An 18,858-nucleotide genomic window follows, 5' to 3' on the forward strand; every position below is an offset into this window, starting at 1 on the left:
GGCAAAAATTCTTTCGGCCCTCTCCTACAGGGCAATTACACAGCTAAGAGGAGCACCACCTTCAGATCCTCTTCCCTCAGGAGACACGTGATGTGTCTCTTGATCCAAGGCCAAAGAAGAAATGCAGTGCCTGCCAGAAAAAGGACCAGGACTTGGGAGGAAAAGATCCTACACTCAGAACTGTATTTTTACAGAAAGGGGCTGCAGACTCTTCCCAGAGAGGACTACAAAAAGAAGAGAAAGCTGGAGAAGCGCCCTGTGCAAGTTCATTACAACATTTTTAAGCAATAAAATTAATTAGAATCACTGGACTAAAAATATTAATATGGTAGTAATTTCTAGTGACTGTTCAGTCAATCTATAAGGGTTATTAATTCATCTTCACAGAGTTGTCCATTTATTAAAGTCCTGGGACAAAAACTGTGTTTTGGTAGAGAATTAAACTTACTTAAAAAAAAAAAAGAAGAGATGAGAAAAAGTACACCATGATGCATTTCAGCTGCTGTGGCATACCTTTCTTTTAGTTAACACAAATAGATCTTGGCAAACTCTTCATATGCTGTTAATAATTACTTTCCCAGACAGACCGAAAACAAAAAAATCTGAGTAATATCTAACTACACTATGATCCTAAAGAACCACATTTACCCATTATAATTAGCAACTTCTAAAGAGGACTTTTAAAAAATTTATTCACAGGCTGACTTCATTATAGGAAACCTTTCAAGAGTTAAAATAATGTTTAATGTAAATTATCAATACAATAAAAATATACCAACAAACTACTTGAATTAAAAACAAATAGAAAACCTAGTGAATCTCAATTTAAAAATCTCAACATACATTAAAAACAAACTTTAAAATCTTTTTAAATTATTAATCAAATAAAATCAGTAATTAATGAAACAGGATTAAAACACACATTCTAGGCTGCATCACAATTTGTTCTCATCTAACAACTGGATGAATGCGCAGAGCAGGAGTGGGAGTCCCAGGAGGAGTGAGGCGCTGGGCCACAGTGACTCAATAATGAGCTAATCGACCTCTGTGCATTTCCATCCTTCAGCTGTGGAAATGCAGGAGCTCTTCCAGCTTTAACATTCCATTTGATTCTATTACACGAGAAAGACTCTTACTAATTACTTTACTCCCATCAGGATTTCTACCTATCATGAGAGCTAGCTAACTAATAAAATTACTCAAAATCCTTTGCCTCAAAATAAAAGTAATTCTGTTAAGGACTTAAAAACAGAATTCAAAAGAGTGTGAGATAGAAAATTATTACTCTAACATTAAACAGCATCCAACTGCCTAAAACAGTTTTAAATGTTCAGAACATTCTAACTCAGATTTCAACCTTCAGAGAAATAATTTTTAAAGGTTTATCTCCTAATCCACTTAAGGAAGACAGACAGTATATATGGGTATGTGTGTTTTAAAGTTCACAAAAATTCTTCTAAGTATAGATAAAAATATCAATTTAATTTTGTGTAATCTATTAGAACTCTTTTCTAAATTTTTTCACAGTAACCAACAACTACCATCAGTAACTCATTTATTTGTACCTCAATGAAGAATGAAATGTCTAGGCCTACTTACTAAATAATCAGTTCACTCAGAGATTAAAAAACATATAAAAGGCAAGGTACTGTGAAATACATGATTCTATGCTGCTAATTTCAATCCAATTCCAATCCACTTGGTGGATTCTAAGTGTAGGTAAAACACTAAAGAAATTTTTAGGCCATTTTGTTTACTTGATTTGCAAGTTGAATGACTCTCTTTCATATAAAATTTCAATTTGGTTTACTAAGCACCCAAATCTGGTACTAGTGGACCTAAATTTGCAACTATCACTACAATATTCTTTTGTTAAGCTCTGCATTACAATACAGAACCTAACATAAACAGCTTTAGAACAGTATATTACCTTCTTCACTAAGTGGTCTTTTATGCAGCTGGCTTGTTTTTCTTCTTTTTTTTTTTTTTAATTCAAGAGTACACTCAAAGAGGTTGAGATTCATTTCACAGAGATATTCCTAATTGCTTCAATTCCTTTATAGTGTAAATTAATTGCTTCAAGTAAGGTACCTTTGAAAACATACCTTCACCATATTTGGGTTTAAACTGTAAATTACTTCTTCACTTGGGTAGTCTGTAGGTGGCATAATATGGAAATCTAGACTCTGGGCTCTGGAGTCAAGCTCTCCAACACCAATTTTACTTGCTATGTAATCTTGGACAAATTACTGAAATTCTATAAGCTTTAGTTTCCCTATCTATAAAACTAGATAATATAGTTCCTGCTTCATAGTGTGGTTAGGATTTAACAACATAATGTATAAAAAGTGATTAGCACTGTGCCTGCCACAAAGTAAATCCTCAATAAATGTTTTCTCTCATTAAAATTATTATTACAACGTGAAAGCATTAGTCAACTCCAAAATCAGTAACAGGTTGACATTTCTTGAAAATAACTTTTCAAAACAGCCTATATTCTATGAAATTTAGAGACATCACTGAGCTGGTACTAGATCTTACTTTGTTCTAGGTAATGCTTCTTCAAATCAGAGCCTTAACTGGAATCTTGAGCCCTCTTTGAATACAGTTAACATATCTGCCAACTGAACAAGGTTAGGAAAAACTATAGCCAATTACATTATTTCTAAGAACCTCAGAGTTATATATTTCTAAGACAAAACAGACCTATTCTAAAAGAATCAGCATTGGTAAAGCAGTTAATCACTCAGTTAAAATTAATCATCTTCTCTATTCAATCACTATTTACTAAATTCTTTATAGAATTTTCTTCCAACTCCCATCCCCCCATCAAAAATATGTTTTTCACTAAGTCAAAGAACTTATAACTAAAATGCTAGGCCAATTTCTGCCCATTAAAAAATAATTACTATATATGCATATATTATATGATATATATGATATATTTATAAGATATATGATATATTGATTAAATAAAATATATGAGTTGGTTAGCATGTATATATATGGAATCTAAACCTTTAATATTAAAAATCTATAATACTACTGACACTGGGGATTCAGCAAAGATATTAGATTGACAACAAAATTTCAAAAAGAAACAAAAAATAAGAGTTAAAAATGTACTATCCATATGGAATTGCTTCTCAAATTCCAAAGCAAGTTCACACATAGAATGCTCCTAAAAGATTCTGAGGAAAATTATCCCATATATTTTAGAGGGCAAAAGCCTCCCTAATCATACAGCAAAAACACACAAATTTCCTCCATCAAGAACACACCCTATAAATTATCCATTAACCCAGAAGTTGTGTAGGTGAGAAGTTGTGACAGCTACCTCTCCTACTGATATAATGATATTAAAGGGGCTGAGACTACTGTTTGGAATAAAAATGAAACACAGTAAGTGGGAATTCTGTGTACATACAGCAAACTGTTAACAGCATGACAGTTTATTTTAGTATTCCATGAGCTGTAATTATACTCAAAGCAATGTGAGCATCATAGCCTAAAATGTATGTCCTAATGTTCTATTCAATAAAATCTGTATTAATTAGTACTTTCAATAACAAAAGTATCATTACCATTTGAAAATGAAAAGTAAATTGTGCTCAAAGCTATAAGAAAAATCAGTTTATAATATTACAATATTTTATGCGCCCTTTAAAAAACAGTCATAATACTTTAGTAGAATTTTTTGGTGGCCTTCATTTGCATAAAAACAGTATGCATAATTTTTTCCAAGCAAATATTGCCTAGATAACATTTTTCAAGGAAAAAAAGATTGCTGCAAAATTCTAGCTGTGTGACAGAAAAGTCCTTTCCTAAAAGAATGCCAGTTCAAAAAATAAAAAGAACACCAGTTCTCAATATGTTTTCCTCAGCTAAAAACTTAGGTTGTCACAAACAGTACCATTTTGAAGTAGCTAAATATGTTTCACACTGAAAATTAAAAGATCTACAGGAAAAGACCAATTTACAATACTATCCTTAATATATGCATTACAAAAAAGGTGGATTTTGACAATAAAAGATAAACGCTGTTGAACAAATATATAACTTCTTCTATACTCACACATCCACAAGTAGTACATAATCTTTACTGTCTTTTGGAATTCTACAGGAATGTCTACAGAAAAATCCTGATAGAAACAAGGTCCTACAGGAAAATTGTCAGGAAGTGGTGGCCAATTATTTTTTCTGCCTGCAAATTAAAAAAAAATGATTTATATTAGGACAAATATGTTTCTTATTTTTGGTTTCATAACAAAGAATAACATTATGTATTCTCTTAACAGGTGCTTTACAAGTATACTACTATATCTCTACATTCCTAGAGAACTTTGAAAGCCAAGCTTTAGACTTCTTAAAATTTTCCCAGAATATCACTTTAGAAAACATTAGATGGGAAAATAATCTTCCAATGCCATATCATACAATGTTTAGCAGAAACCATTTATGTATATTTGAAATAAGAAAAGAAAAAAGAGCACAGGGACATACGTGTGACTCTGCCCTAAAAACAGATTTATTTCAAAATCCCAAGAGTCTGGCTCTCACGCGAAGGCCATGCAGTTTTCAAATCTCTACAATTTCCTCCTCAGCATCTTAAATCTTTCAGTGTAGTTCCTAACCTATCTAGAGAGGGAAGACCAGCTTATGAATCTTTCAAGTTTTCTACTGTTAACTCCATAAAGAAACACAAGATTAACCAATACTCAAGAATGAGATTTGAGGGGCCAGCCCATGGAGTAGCGGTTAAGTTCACGCACTCTGCTTCAGCGGCCAGGGGTTCGCTGGTTTGAACCTCAGGCGTGGACCTACGAACCGCTTATCAAGCCATGCTGTGGCAGGAGTCCCACATATAAGGTAGAGGAAGATGGGCACAGATGTTAGCTCAAGGCTAATCTTCCTCAAAAAAAAAAAAAAAAAGAATGAGATTTGAAAATCTTGAACTCAGGAAAAAATAATATCTGAATGACACATGTAATAAAACCATAAAACTATGAGGAAAACAAGAAACAGTTATGAGAAAGAAGCTAAGGAATTATAGCATCTTCAAAAACTTAGAGGAAAAACTAAATCAAACTGTGAGGAAAGATAATGTGTCTGTGTAAAGAAAGTGGAGTGAAAATAGGGATTGGGAAGTGGTGAGGGAAACAAAAAGCTAAAATTAAAGCAAGAAGTCAAAACACTAAAAATAGAGGGTAAAAATGGTCCCTAAGGCCCATTTCCTCATTTTAGATATTATATCCCACAACTTTTAAAAATTAGATTTTACACAATTTTTATAGAACAAGAAAATTTTCATAATGGAAAAAAAAGCATGACCTATTTCTGATTCTCCCAAACTTGTCTCCACTGTTTATCATTCTTTTCAAATTTCCTGTCATTCCTACATTTCTCATCTAAGTCTCATACTATTTGAGAAACAGTAGAGAATGGGAGTAAAGAACAAGGCTGTGAAACCAAGCCACTGGCAGGAGACCTCAGGCAACTTACTTAACCTCCTGAAGACTTTGTCTCTACAGCTGTAAAATAACTATACCATCCTTCGCAGAACTGCACTGAGGATTAAATGAGTTAATAGATGAAGAGTACTTACGTGTATAACATACTGCAAGCCTAACTATTAATTTCCCACTCTTCATGAATACCTTTATTAAAACATCTCTCATAGAAATAAATTGTATTAGACAATGCTAAGGAGATAGGACAGATTTTAGTTCAACGTATTTAGTTATAAACAGAAACAACGATTGCAATTAAATCTTTAGTTTCTCCTTTTATATATGCTGTCTCTGATGCTGCAAGCAAGAAAATGGCCCAGGACAAATGTGTCCTCATGAGGCCATCGACTTACACATTCTAAAATAAGGAAGAAATAGTTCATTTATTATTGTTGTCCTGGCCTTGTTACTCCATCACTATCACCGACATACTAACAATGACTTGTCTAAGCTCTCTTATCACTTCTTACCTAGACTTATACTGCTAGCTTTCCCTAAGATATTCCCTTGAAGTGGCCTGTTAGTTACAGCCTAAATAGATTTCACAGCAAACAGTCAAGTCAGCACTTATTTATTTCTTTGGCATCCTCCAAACACCCCAGGCTTCCTAAAGTCACCAGAGACATGTTTTTTTAAACATCATTCAACAGATATGATATACTTGTGAGGATAGGGGAAGATAATTTGAAACTAGGCTGAATAAACCAGAAATTAATTAAGAGTCAAATGTAGGGCACGCTCCCATGTACTCATAACGCTTCAATACACACAGAAGGCCCAAGCGCAGAATCAAAGGCTCCTAGCCTTAGAATAAACCAAAATTATCATATTCGTATTCGCTTTCTGTGGTGTGATAAGACTAACACTGTTCTAATCTATCAAAAGACTATGCACATCAGCCAAGATCAGAGAGTTACAGAGTACCAAGCAGGAAATCTGCTGTCTGATTTCCTTGCTAGAACAGGTAAACAGGCCAGGATTTCCTCCACAAACCGAATGACCTATAGCTAGTATAGGCATAATTTAAAGTGCTTAAAAGTTATTTTTATTTCAAACTTCTTTGAACACTACCATGTTGACTGAGGTTTTGCATTTCTCGTTCTCGACGATCTAATTCTGCTGCTTTTCTTTCTAGTTCTTCCTGGCGCTTAAGGAGTTCGGCTTGGGCCAAGGCATGTTCCTAAACAAAAAATAGTAAGTGAACAAGTCGTCAGAAGGATAAAATACTTGTATCACTGATACGCTATCTCCTACTTCTCCCTCTACTATGCTAGAAATCTAATTAAAATGCTCTTCCAAAAGATACGAATTCACCGAAGATTACAGTTTCAGAAAATATTATGAAGATATTTGGCCCATTTTGGTCTTTTGCTTATGAAAACTCTCAGTGGGAATGTTGGGCACATTAGGATAGGAAAAAATTGTCTCAGTAAGAGTAGTCAGAGTCATAAGGAAATTGGGAAAATGAAATTAAGGTGACCTCTGTGCCTAAATGAGAGTGAAGAACAGAGGCAAAGGGAACAGTGGAAAAGAGATGAATGGAGAAAAGGGCAACTGAATTGGTTCTTATGAATTGGGCCAAATGGTACATAAGTTTCCCAATGCAAGAATATATATTTTATAAGATAATGAGAAAAAGAAGGATATGGTTAAGAAATTCTGGTTTATAACTCCACTCACCTTTATGTGACACCAGGCTTCTTATTTATCTCCTTTTTTCCGTATTCTTGCCACCTTCTACATCCTACCACCGTCCCTTGCTTAGCCATTATAACTCTCTTCCAGTAATATCTATTATTCTATCACTGTTACTGTAATGGTATTGTGCATTAAAAAAGACCAAATACAACAAAAATTTCACTATACAAATTGTATACCAAGATAATATACGTATTCGGCAATTACTAAGAATGGAATAAAGAAAATGCTACAAGCTGGAAAAGAAGTATGAGTATTATAAGGTTGACAATGTCGCTAGATAATCTAGACTCAAAAGTAAGTTAAAAATTAAATAAGGAATGCAACATACAAAGAACTATTTTGTTCTGAAAGTAAATGTTACTGATATTGTATTTTCCAATATGAATTTATACATGTAACATGAACTAACCTTTGCAATCTGTGTATAAGCTGGATGTTCCTCTGTTGGTTTCATTATTGCTGGTTGTGTACTGGGTACATTAGGCATTTTCACATTGCCTGGTGGAGGCTAGGAAGATGAAGAAAAAGACAAATTACATAACACAGAGATCTAACTTTAACTTCTTTCAAAAGGCATAATATCAATAAAAAGCAAAATGCTACCTCTAATGCTACACCACAAACACTCTCCTTCAGGATACCATGTTAAAAAAAACACATAACACCTTTAAGTATTTCTTTTTAGTAAAATACAGACAGCACCAAACTGAAGAATTTATACCAACGTTAACTATCCACCCTGCCCTCTTAAGAAAGCTATGTGCCAGTGCCCTAAAAAGTAGAGAGGAGAGCTCTTGACAGAGCCCCACTAAGACTCCATGAAAAGAGTAAGAGAGGAGGCCTCAGGGAGATGGAAAATAAACTGCACAATCTCCACTTTACCGTTGAGAATCAGCAATATTTGAAAGTAGCTGCAAGATCAAAAAGTAGGTAGATATCTACAAGGACATTAAAGGAGAACTGGTTAAATTACTATACATTCAAGCACCACATAACAACCTTTTGGTCGATGATAGACCACATATACGACGGCGGTCCCACAAGCCTAGGTTTGTGTAAGTACGCTCCATGATGTTCGCACGACCACAGAATCACATAACGATGCATTTCTCAGAAGGTATCAGTGATGCAGGACTATCTATACACAACGCAGCCATCAAAAGGAATGAGAATGCCTTTTTAAATGCTAAATGAAATAAAGCAAACTACAGAACAGTATGCATACGACCCATTTTTACTTTTATAACACTCATTATACACGCTCAGAAAATATCTGAAAGGTCTCAGCAAACTGGTATCAGAGGGATTTGCACCTTTTGCTTTATACACTTCTTTATTATTTGCCTTCTCAATATACTACATTTTTAAATGAAAAAATATCTTTTTAAAGTACTCTTTTAAATGGTTATAAGAAAAAGAAGACATGAAGACAGAAAGAAAAGAGAGACAGAAAGCATGCAAGCAAGCAGCTGCAAAGGGAAGTCCAAAAATGAGACTATTAAAGCCACAAGACACCATGATGTAGCAGGATTTTATCCTGACATAGCAAACAGCAGCCCTGAAAAGGAAACCAGGCACAACCAGAGATAGAAGTGGAGTACAACTGCCTCTAAAGTTCACATGGAAAAGCCAAGGGCTAAGACGAGGTCAAACAATTCTGAAGAAGAATAAGGTAGGCAGACCTATGATATCAAGACTTATTATAAGAATATAGTAATTAAGAGTGTGGTACAGATGGCAAAGATACAGAAATATACCAATAAACAGAAGGGACACAGAAAGAAACCCACACAAATGCAGAAACGTGATATCCAACAGAAGAGACACTCAAAACAGCAGAGAAATAATGTATTAGCCAATAAATGGTGGCGGGATAACTGGTTATCCTGATCCAACAATTAAATGAGATTTCATACTTCACATTACATACAAAAGTCACTTCTGGGTGGATTAATGACCTAAAAGTGAAAAAGTAAAAATAACTTGCAGGAAAAAAATACAGGTATTTTTATGAACTCAGAGTACATAAGAGCTTCTCAAATGTAAAAACTCTAGAAATCTTTGTGTGTTTTGTCTATGATGCATCCCAAGTGTCTAAAACAGTGCCTGGAACATAGTAACCACTCAGTAAGTATTTGTTACATTAAGATTAGAAAACACACAAACCATAAAGTTACGATTCACAAATTTAACTATATTGAAACTTAATAAAGTGAAAAGTCAAATCACAGACTGGGGAAAATTGGTTTATACATATAACAAAATAATGTTACCCAAAATACATAAAGAACTGTTACAAATCCGTAAAAACACAAACTAATAAAAAAACGGGCAAAAGATCTGAACAGGGAATACAAAGAAGAGAAAACAGGAATGGCCGATGAAAGTATGAATTAATGGTTCAATCTCACTAGTAATCAAGAAGTGCAAACCTAGTGTCATATTTCAAAACCATTAGATAGGAAAATGTAAAGCCTTAAATAACAAAATTTGGAATTACAGTACATTTGGTATAATATTTTGGTAATAATGGTGTATATATAAAGTAAAGCAGTAGGAACAGAAAAGATTATCAATAAATGGTGCTAGGACAATTATTTAAATATTTGGGGGGAAAAAATCAGATCCCTATATCTCACCAGAAGAAATTCAAATGGATTAAAGTCCAATGTAAAAAAAAAAAAAAAAAAACTATAAAGACTAGAATATTGTATAGTATATAGAATATAGATGACTAGCTGATCTTGGGTTGGAGAAAAGTCATTCCAAACATTTAGAAGGGGTAAGGAGAGAGAAACCATAAAGACAATAACATATCTGACTACATAAAAATTCAGAACTTTGATGATATAAAGTATTCATAAGCAAGATTAAAAAGCAAAATATAAATAATAAACAATACACACAACAGTCAGTTAATATATCTCATTACATACAAATCATTAAGAAATAGAGGAACATGTTATTGGGGGAAAACACAGTCTAAAAAACTGAACAGGCAGCTTATAAAAGGAAAATAAACATATCAAAAATGCCAACCTCATTAGTTATCAAAGAAATGCAAATTTTATCTATTTTTTTTAATGATTATTACCATAAGATTACTACATTTTGGAAAAGATGTGGTAAAATGGGTATCCCCACACCTGACAGTGGGAGTACAGACTAGTTCATGTAACAATCCCGGAGCACAACCTGGCATCACGTACAAGCCACAGAAGTATTTATGCCTATGACCCATCAATAGCTAGTCTTTAAAAAGATCATAAGGAAATGATCCCAAATATACACAAATATGTGTATGTCAAGAATTCTCACTACAACATTATCTATAAAAGAAAAAAGTTACAAACAACCCAAATGTCCAACAATATGAAAATGGCTAGATAAATTATGATCCATCCATAGGAAAGTATATAATGCAGCTATTTAAAAGTTCTGAAAGATATCTAATGAAATGAGGAAAGCTTGTACCAGTAAGAAGTGATAAAAACAAATTATAAAACAAACTATATATACAGTATAACCCCAATTTTTTATTTAAAAATATAATTAAAATATACCAAAATGTTAATAGTGATTATTTCTGGATAGTGGGATTTTAAAAAAGCTTTTTCTTATATTTTCTTATCTCCACTATAATCTGTTACCAAAAGAACTATAAACTCTCTGTTCCAATTGCCTGTTCCCCCACCCCAATATCTCATATTGACAAGCAGAAACACTGAAGCTAATCCTATTCTCCCGGTAGAAAAGCAGGGAGCTAAAGTCCCACTCTCCTGGTTTAATACAGAGCAACAACAAAACCACCAACAAATAAAACGTCTGGCAAAGTTCGTCTGGCAGCACCCTTCAGGAAACGCACACAAATTACCCAAGAATTCACTCAGTTGAACTCTTACTATAAATTCTTTACTGTTTTAAACAACAAATGAAGTGTTAAGTACAATAAATTACTAGATAAGGATGAAGGCTGGGTTAAAGCTAGTAATTTTATATACCCGAGGTGGTAGCTGCTTGTGTATAGCAAGGATGAGAATGCTGAAGAAGCACAAATCTCTAAGTGCACTGACAATAACACGATAGCTGCTATTCTGATCATTTCTTCAAAGCTGTAGATGTTAGCTAGATCTCTGTCCAGCTCAGGGACCCAGTATTTTCTTCAGCCACAACATACCTGTTTAGCCACTTCAAGCCAAGTACAGCTCTTCCATAATTATTAAAGACCTATTCTAATGATGACTCCTAATTCTTCTCCAATTTTCACTTTTGCACATATGAGGAAAAAGAAAATAAAACAATCCACTCAAGAATTCCATTTCTGGCAACACAGTAAGCCACACATCTGTAGAGACCCCTCTGTACATGATACCTAAAAATGCTAGATCAAACTTCATTCAAATAATATCTTAAACATAACTAAGCTGACAGGAAATCTGGGAGGCCAGAATGTAGGAAAAACTGTAAATCCAAACAAAGAGCCTTGATCCACGCCATTCACAAAATACTGGGGTTCATTCAGTAAGCTGGAGACAAAGCCTGGGAGCCAGTGCAAGGCAAAATCAGAGATCCCTTCATAAAGCCAAGACTCCCCAAAAAGCAAGTAAGAGAAATACCAGCTTCACAAAAAGAAATAATACGAATACTTGCCTTTCTTGCCCTTGACTTTGGATAAATAAGGAAAAAAATTAGAAATCTTCCCTGAGAATTACAAATCATGAACCTATCAACTTGCAGACTTGGGGCCAGAATTCACACTAACCACAAAATAATCCAAGCTGAAATTTTCATTTCAAGGGATCCCAGGTTGGTGGTGACCTCAGGCACCTGGCAAAAAGTAGAGGAACACACTTTAAAACCAGGCTTCAAAGAGCTTCCACAGATGAAGTTCCAAGAAACTTTGGCTCATGATTTAAAAACATAGAATGAAATAAGCCATCATGAGCAAGCGTCCACAGACATAAACTACAGAATAACACCCAGGATACTGGGATTCAAAGATACAAAATATAAAATAGGTATCTTCAATAAAGAAATAAAAGACAATAATAAAAGTATCACTAAGCAACGAGATATCAGAATTTACAAAACATCCTCTTAAAATGATATAAATGGAACTCGTAGAAATGAAAACTGCAATAATTGAAATTATAAATTTACTACACAAGTTAAACTGCAAACTACACAAAGATGAAAAGATAATGAGGGAAATGGAAGTGGATCTAAAGAAACTGCACAGATGCAGAACAGAGACCAAAAAAATGGAAAACAGAAGTTAAGAGAGATGACAATCTCTTGTGAGAGGGTCTAACAACTAAGAGTTCTAGAAGAAGAGAACAGAGGGAATGAGGGAGTCAACATTCAAAAACAATGTGAGGACACTCACTCTCAGATTCAAAACTCCAAAGCCCAAACCAGATTTTTAAAAGATTAACACCTACACATGTGAAAGAGCAAGCCCTAAGAACAGGAGATCTTAAAAACAGCAAGAGAAAAAAAAGACAACACCTACACAAAGGAATGTGACTAAGACTGAAAGCTAACTTCCAAACAGTAACAATAGAAGCCCAAGTAGAACATGCCAAACTGACAGAGAAGACAACTGTCAATGGAGACCTCCAACTCTGGTGAGATGAGCCTTTGAGAACTACGGTGAAAAGATGATGATGAATACTGAAAGAGTTACTACCAACAGAGCCTCACTCGAGGAACTTCTACTTTAGGAACAGGAAAAATGATACCAGAAGGAAAATGCAAGACGCAAGGAGTATCTTTCTGCCTCACTGGACCCCTTCCGAGTATGTCATCTTGATTTTACACTCATCAAAACTCCGGGATATAGAAGGAAAGTCAACCTATCTGCAGAAAAAAAGAGGGCACTCTAGTGCAACTGGATGTACTGGAGTAAGATCGGTCCCTCTTCCCCTGACAACCCTGAAACTGAATGCCACTGCTTGGGCAGCCCCTGCGGAAAACCTGAAGCACCGAGGAAAGCAGAAGGTGCAGAGATGGAGACAGAGGAACAGACTGAGACAAGCCAGGAGGATGGGGGAAAGAGACCGTGGGGGCAGATTAAACACAAAGGCTAGTGGAGCAAGGCTGTTTATCCTTCTCCCCTGGGTGGATGAAATTTTACAAGTTAGAAATAGACTATATTTTAAAATATCTCTGTGAAAGTTAAGGGGTTATAATTCTTTTATGTATTTATTCTTTTACTGAGGTATAACTGACATATAATGTTATATTAGTTTCAGGTGTACCACATAATGACTCAATATTTGTATATATTGTGAAATGATCACCAAAATGAGTCTAGTTAAAAAAAATTGTTTTCTTGTGATGAGAACTTTTAAGATCTCTCAGCAACTTTCAAATATGCAGTACAGTATTATTAACTATAGTCACCATGCTGTACATTACATCCTCACGACTTACTTATTTTACAACTGGATGCTTGTACCTTCTGACCCCCTTCACTCACTTGGCTCACCCCATACCCCTGCCTCTCGTAACCACCAATCTGTTCTCTGTATCTGTGAGCTAGGTTTTTGGGGTTTTGGAATTTTTTTTTTAGATTCCACATATAAGACATTTGTCTTTCGCTGTCTAACTTATATCACTTACCATAATGCCCTCAAGGTCCATCCACGTTATCACAAACGGCAATATTTCTTTCTTTTTCATGGTCGAATAATATTCCATTGTATAAATATCACATTTTCTTTATCCATTCATCCATCAATGGACACAGGTTGTTTCCAATTCTTCTATATTATAATATGAATTACCTTACTACATTTGCCTGTTCTGTGTGGCTTTGGAGAAGTCAACTAGGACCAATAGATAAAAATCATAGGAAGATATATATTGGCTCAGTAGAATCAAGAACATTACAATAACCATGGTAATACAATAGTGGATGGACTCTTCTATAATAGAGTGAGTTCTCTGCACTAGAAATTCCAAAGGGGTTTCATTATTAAACAAATGACTGAATCAAGGCATGGGAGGTCCATGAGTTGCCTTTCTCGTGCATAAAAAAATGTATGTTCTCCTTCCTGGTTGTCTTCCATATTCTAAACACCTATTCAAGAATACTTCTTCCTTTTTCCTGCTCTTTCTCTTCCATCTATGAAGCAATAAAGTTCCTAAGTACGCTCAGGGTCTAAAGCAATGTTTCTTAATGTGTTCCTAGACCTCCTGCATCAGAAACCCCTGATGCTAACTGAAAATGCAGATCTGGGCCCCACCATGGACATACTGATTCAAAAACTCAGGAGTTGAGGAAAAGAGATTTGCATTTTTAACAAGCTCACATTTTTAGTAAGCTCCCCAGGGTGATTTCTAGACACCTTGAAACTCGAGAATTCCCCTCTAAGACAACAGTTTACAGCTTCTCTAAACCACTGTCCTATTCTTTCACCTAATGGAGAGACTGCACAAAGAAACCTAAAATTTTTTGCAGCTTTCATTGACTTTATCAGTCTCTGACTGAGCAGATGAGAATTGTGGCTATGCTTAACACAGATTCCCTTGTTATTAAGGGTGGTGAAAATTACACATACTAATATCAGAATCAGGACAATCAGAAATAATTTTATCAGGATAGATAACCATTTTAAAATAGGCTTTTAAAGATTAGAATAATTGGGGGAGGAGAAGCAGAAAGGAGGAAAGAAGGGATATACAATGGTGGAAACATCCAAGTAGAACACATAAAGGCACATAAAGAACAGAAGCGTGGCCATACATATTCATTCACATATTCAGCAAACAATTACTGACAACTACACTGTGCCACAAAGAGTTATAGACACGGGATACATTAACGAACAAAACAGGTAAACCATTCCTACCCTCAATGGAAGATAAACAATACATATAATAAACAAATATATTAGAGTATCTTAGAAAGCAATAAATTTTATGGAACAACCAAAAAAAGAACAGAGTAAAGTGGTTGTGAGTAAAGGCTGAGTGGGGATAATTTTACTAAAGGGGTTAGGAAAGCCAATATTTGAGCAGAGACTTTATGGAAGTGAAGAAGTCATCCTTTCAGGTATCTGGGAGGAAGACCACCTCACGCAGACAGAGCAGCCAGTGCAAAGTCAGGAGACTGCCTGGCACATACGAGGAGGGCCAGTATGCTGGACAGGAACAGAGGAGGGAAAGAGTGTGAGCAGATAAAGAACAGAGGGGTATTAGGGAACAGATTAAGGGCTCGCTCTTTTACTCTGAAGAAAATTAAAAGTTAGTGAACAGTTCTAAGCAGGAGACTGAAATGACAGATATTTTTTTAAGGCATCACTCTGGCTACCGAGTTGAAGATAGACTGAAATGGGGCAAAGGTGGAAGGAGAGAGAGTAGTCAGGAAACCACCACTGCAGTAATCAGGCAAAGGATGACAGTGGTGGCCATGGAGATAAGCCACTTCTGGATGTATTTTTAAGGGAGAACCAACAGGATTTCCTGACAGAATGATGTGAGATATAAGGAGATGGAAAGAGTGAAATACCGCCAAAGTTTCCCCTAAGCAACTAGTAGGATAAAGATGAGAAGACTGAAAATGAGTAGGCCAAGGGCAGGGGACTCACTTCAGTTTTTAACTTGCAATTTCTAAGACTCCAGGTAGATATGTCTAGCAGGCAGCTGAATACATGAGCCTGGTGTTCAGAACAGAGGTCTGTGCTGGAGATGTACACCTGGGAGTCATCAGCATGTAGATGGCATTTAAAGCTGTAAGACTGGATGAAATCACCATTTGATGAGCATAAAGAGAGAAAAGAAGCAAAGCTTTAACTCCTGGTACACTCCAATATTGGGGGTGAAGTGGGCAGAGGTAGGAGAGAAACTAGCAAAGAAAACTAAGAATGCAAAACTCAAGTGCTCTGAAAGCCAAATGAAGAAAGTGTTCTAAGAATGAGATAGTGATCAAGTGTCACTGCTGAGGATAAATTGAGTACGGTTAAGACTGAAAATTTACCACCAGATTTAGCAATATGGAAGTCAATGGCTACCTTGACAAGTGCGTTTTGGTGGAGTGTTGGGAGCAAAACCCTTACTGAAGTATCTTTTAGGAGGAGGGGATGAGAAAAAAAACAAGTAGACAATTCTTTAGAGGATACCTGCAGCAACGGGAGCAGAGAAAGTTTTTCAGGGAAAGGGATGCCAGAAATGGACTGGAAGGAGAAATGAGGTCAAGATAAAGTTTTGTTACAGAGTTATAGTAATCAAGCCAGTGTGGTACTAGCCTAAGGACAGACATATAGATCAACACAGAATAGAACTGAGTCCAAAAACAAACCTTTACATTTATTATCAATTGATTTTCAACAAGAGTGCCAAGATAATCTGAGGGGAAAGAATCGTCTTTTCAACAAATGGTGCTGTAACAAGTGGATATCCACATACAAATGAATGAAGTTTGACAGTTATCCCACACCATACACAAAAATTAATTCAACACAGATCACAAACCTAAATGTTAGCAATAAAACTATACAACTCTTAGAAGAAAACATAAGAGTAACTCTTTATGACTTTGAATTAGGCAAAGGTTTCTTAGATATGACACCAAACACATAAGCAACCAAAGAAAAAACAGACAAATTTGAGATCAGAATTTAAAACTTCTGTGTATCAAAGAACAACTATCAAGAAAGTGAAAAGACATCCCACAGAATGGGAGAAAATATTAGCAAATCACATGTTTGGTAAGGGACTTGTAGCCAGAATATATAGCAAACTTTTACAATTCAATATTAAAAAGACAACCCAATTTAAAAATGGACAAAGGATCTGGACATTTCTCCAAAGAAGACATACAAATGGCCAATAAGCACTTGAAAAAATGTTCAACATCACTGGCCATCAGGGAAATGCAAATCAAAACCACCAGGAGATATCAGTTCACATCTACTAAGATGGCTATGAGCAAAAAGTCAGAAATAACAAACAGTGGCAAGGATGTGGAGAAACTGGACCCCTTATACACTGCTGATGGGAATGTAAAATGGTGCAGCTGCTTTGGAAAAGAGTCTGGTAGCGCCTCAAAATATTAAAATAGAGTTATCATACAACTCTGCAATTCCACTCCTAGGTATACATCCAAGAGAAATGAAAACATACATCCACACAAAAATGAGTTGTCTTGTAAGCCATGACAGCTAGGTTTTCTCTTTTTTGTAATGCAGTGCCTGACTTAAGTTTCGATTGCCGAGGCATCCATTTCAAAGAGGGTGTATTGCCAGCCACATGACTAGATAAAGAGCCAGGTGGCCTCCCCTCACTGAGGCTCCTTTGTTTTACACATCTTAGTTGATTTCAGTAACTGACCATTTGGGCTGCTCATTTTTTTTCCTCTACCGAGGTGCTTTAAATTCCCATTCTTATGTTTTAAATTCACCAATAAAGAGTGAGCCAGCAAAACCCTAGGCCCGCCCCCACCCTAGACCCCAATAAAAGCAGAACCCCAGGCCCTTGTGCACTCTCTCCCTCTCTCTACCTGCAATCTTGCTGTGGGGCCCCAGCTGTGCTGTAAAATTTCCAGGTCTTGTAAGTAATAAACCTTTATTTTTTCAAAGTTTCCTGAAGGTTACTGCTGAAGGGTATCTTGCAATCATAATAAGAACCGCAAGGGCCAGTCCAATGACAACATTGGTTACTGATAGGCTGGGACTGGCACAAGACACTAGTACATAAATGCTCACAGCAGCCAAAAATTGGAAACAACCTAAATGCCCATCAACTGATAAACGCATAAATAAAACGTGGTATAAAAATCACTAAGAAAGAATGATGTACTGATACATGCCACAACATAGTTGAACCTTGAAAACATGATGTTACGTGAAAGAAATGAGTCACAAAAGACCACATATTGCATGAAATGCCCAGAACAGGCAATCATATAGAGACAGAAAGTAAATTAGTAATTGCCTAGGTCTGGAGACAGAGAGGGAATGTGAAGTGACTGCTAAAGGGTACAGGTGGGTGGGAGGGACAAAAATATTCTAAAATTAGAATTTGGTAAGGGTTGTGCAACTCTGTGACTACAATAACAACAGTGAATTGTACACTTTAAATGGGTGTACGGTATATTAATTATATCTCAATAAAGCTGTTAAAATAAATGAATAAATTTTCATGATTCTTTTTCTAAGAGGAGAAAACACAACATGTTTTTATGATGATATGAATGATTCAGTAGAAAGTGAAAAAAACTAATGGTGTAGGAGGGGGTGATTTAGAAAAGTTCTTCAGGTGAGAGTGGATGGAATCTAGTGCACAAATCAAGGGAATGGCTTTCGACAGAAGCTGACAGTTATTCTATAAATAACAGGCAGGAAAGCAGAGTATATGGGTATAAAAGCTGGTAGGTAGGTGGATGTGGTAGTGGGCGCCTGGGGATGTTCTCTAGTGATTGCTTCAATTTTCTCAGTGAAATAAGCAAGGTCATCAGCTGAGAGTGAAGACAGGGGAGGAAACTTTAAAGACAAGGAGAGAAGAGAGCGGACAATTAAATGACTAGAATATTCAGTACAATTTAGAACTGGTCACTACAATTGAAAGTAAGACCCTTCAGCATGGTTTCTCCAGCCATATTTAGCTGCTAGGATAAGGACAGAGAGTAGACAGAGTTATATTT

The 18,858-nt window shown here is 35.7% G+C and overlaps 1 protein-coding gene across 2 annotated transcripts in view; it reads right to left on the reverse strand.

Moving 5' to 3' along the window:
* Window positions 1-18,858, reverse strand: part of SCAMP1 (secretory carrier membrane protein 1) — an 82,916-nt gene that overhangs the window by 33,282 nt on the left and 30,776 nt on the right. For both annotated transcript variants that reach the window (XM_044777962.2, XM_070517888.1), the window contains 3 exons: window positions 7,621-7,719; window positions 6,582-6,690; window positions 4,076-4,204 (listed from right to left, as the gene is read on the reverse strand). In XM_044777962.2, the coding sequence (XP_044633897.1) occupies window positions 4,076-4,204; window positions 6,582-6,690; window positions 7,621-7,719 (337 nt within the window). The remainder of the gene's footprint in view (window positions 1-4,075; window positions 4,205-6,581; window positions 6,691-7,620; window positions 7,720-18,858) is intronic.

The sequence above is a fragment of the Equus asinus genome, chromosome 9 (assembly GCF_041296235.1).
Source record: "Equus asinus isolate D_3611 breed Donkey chromosome 9, EquAss-T2T_v2, whole genome shotgun sequence".
Lineage (NCBI taxonomy): Eukaryota > Metazoa > Chordata > Mammalia > Perissodactyla > Equidae > Equus > Equus asinus.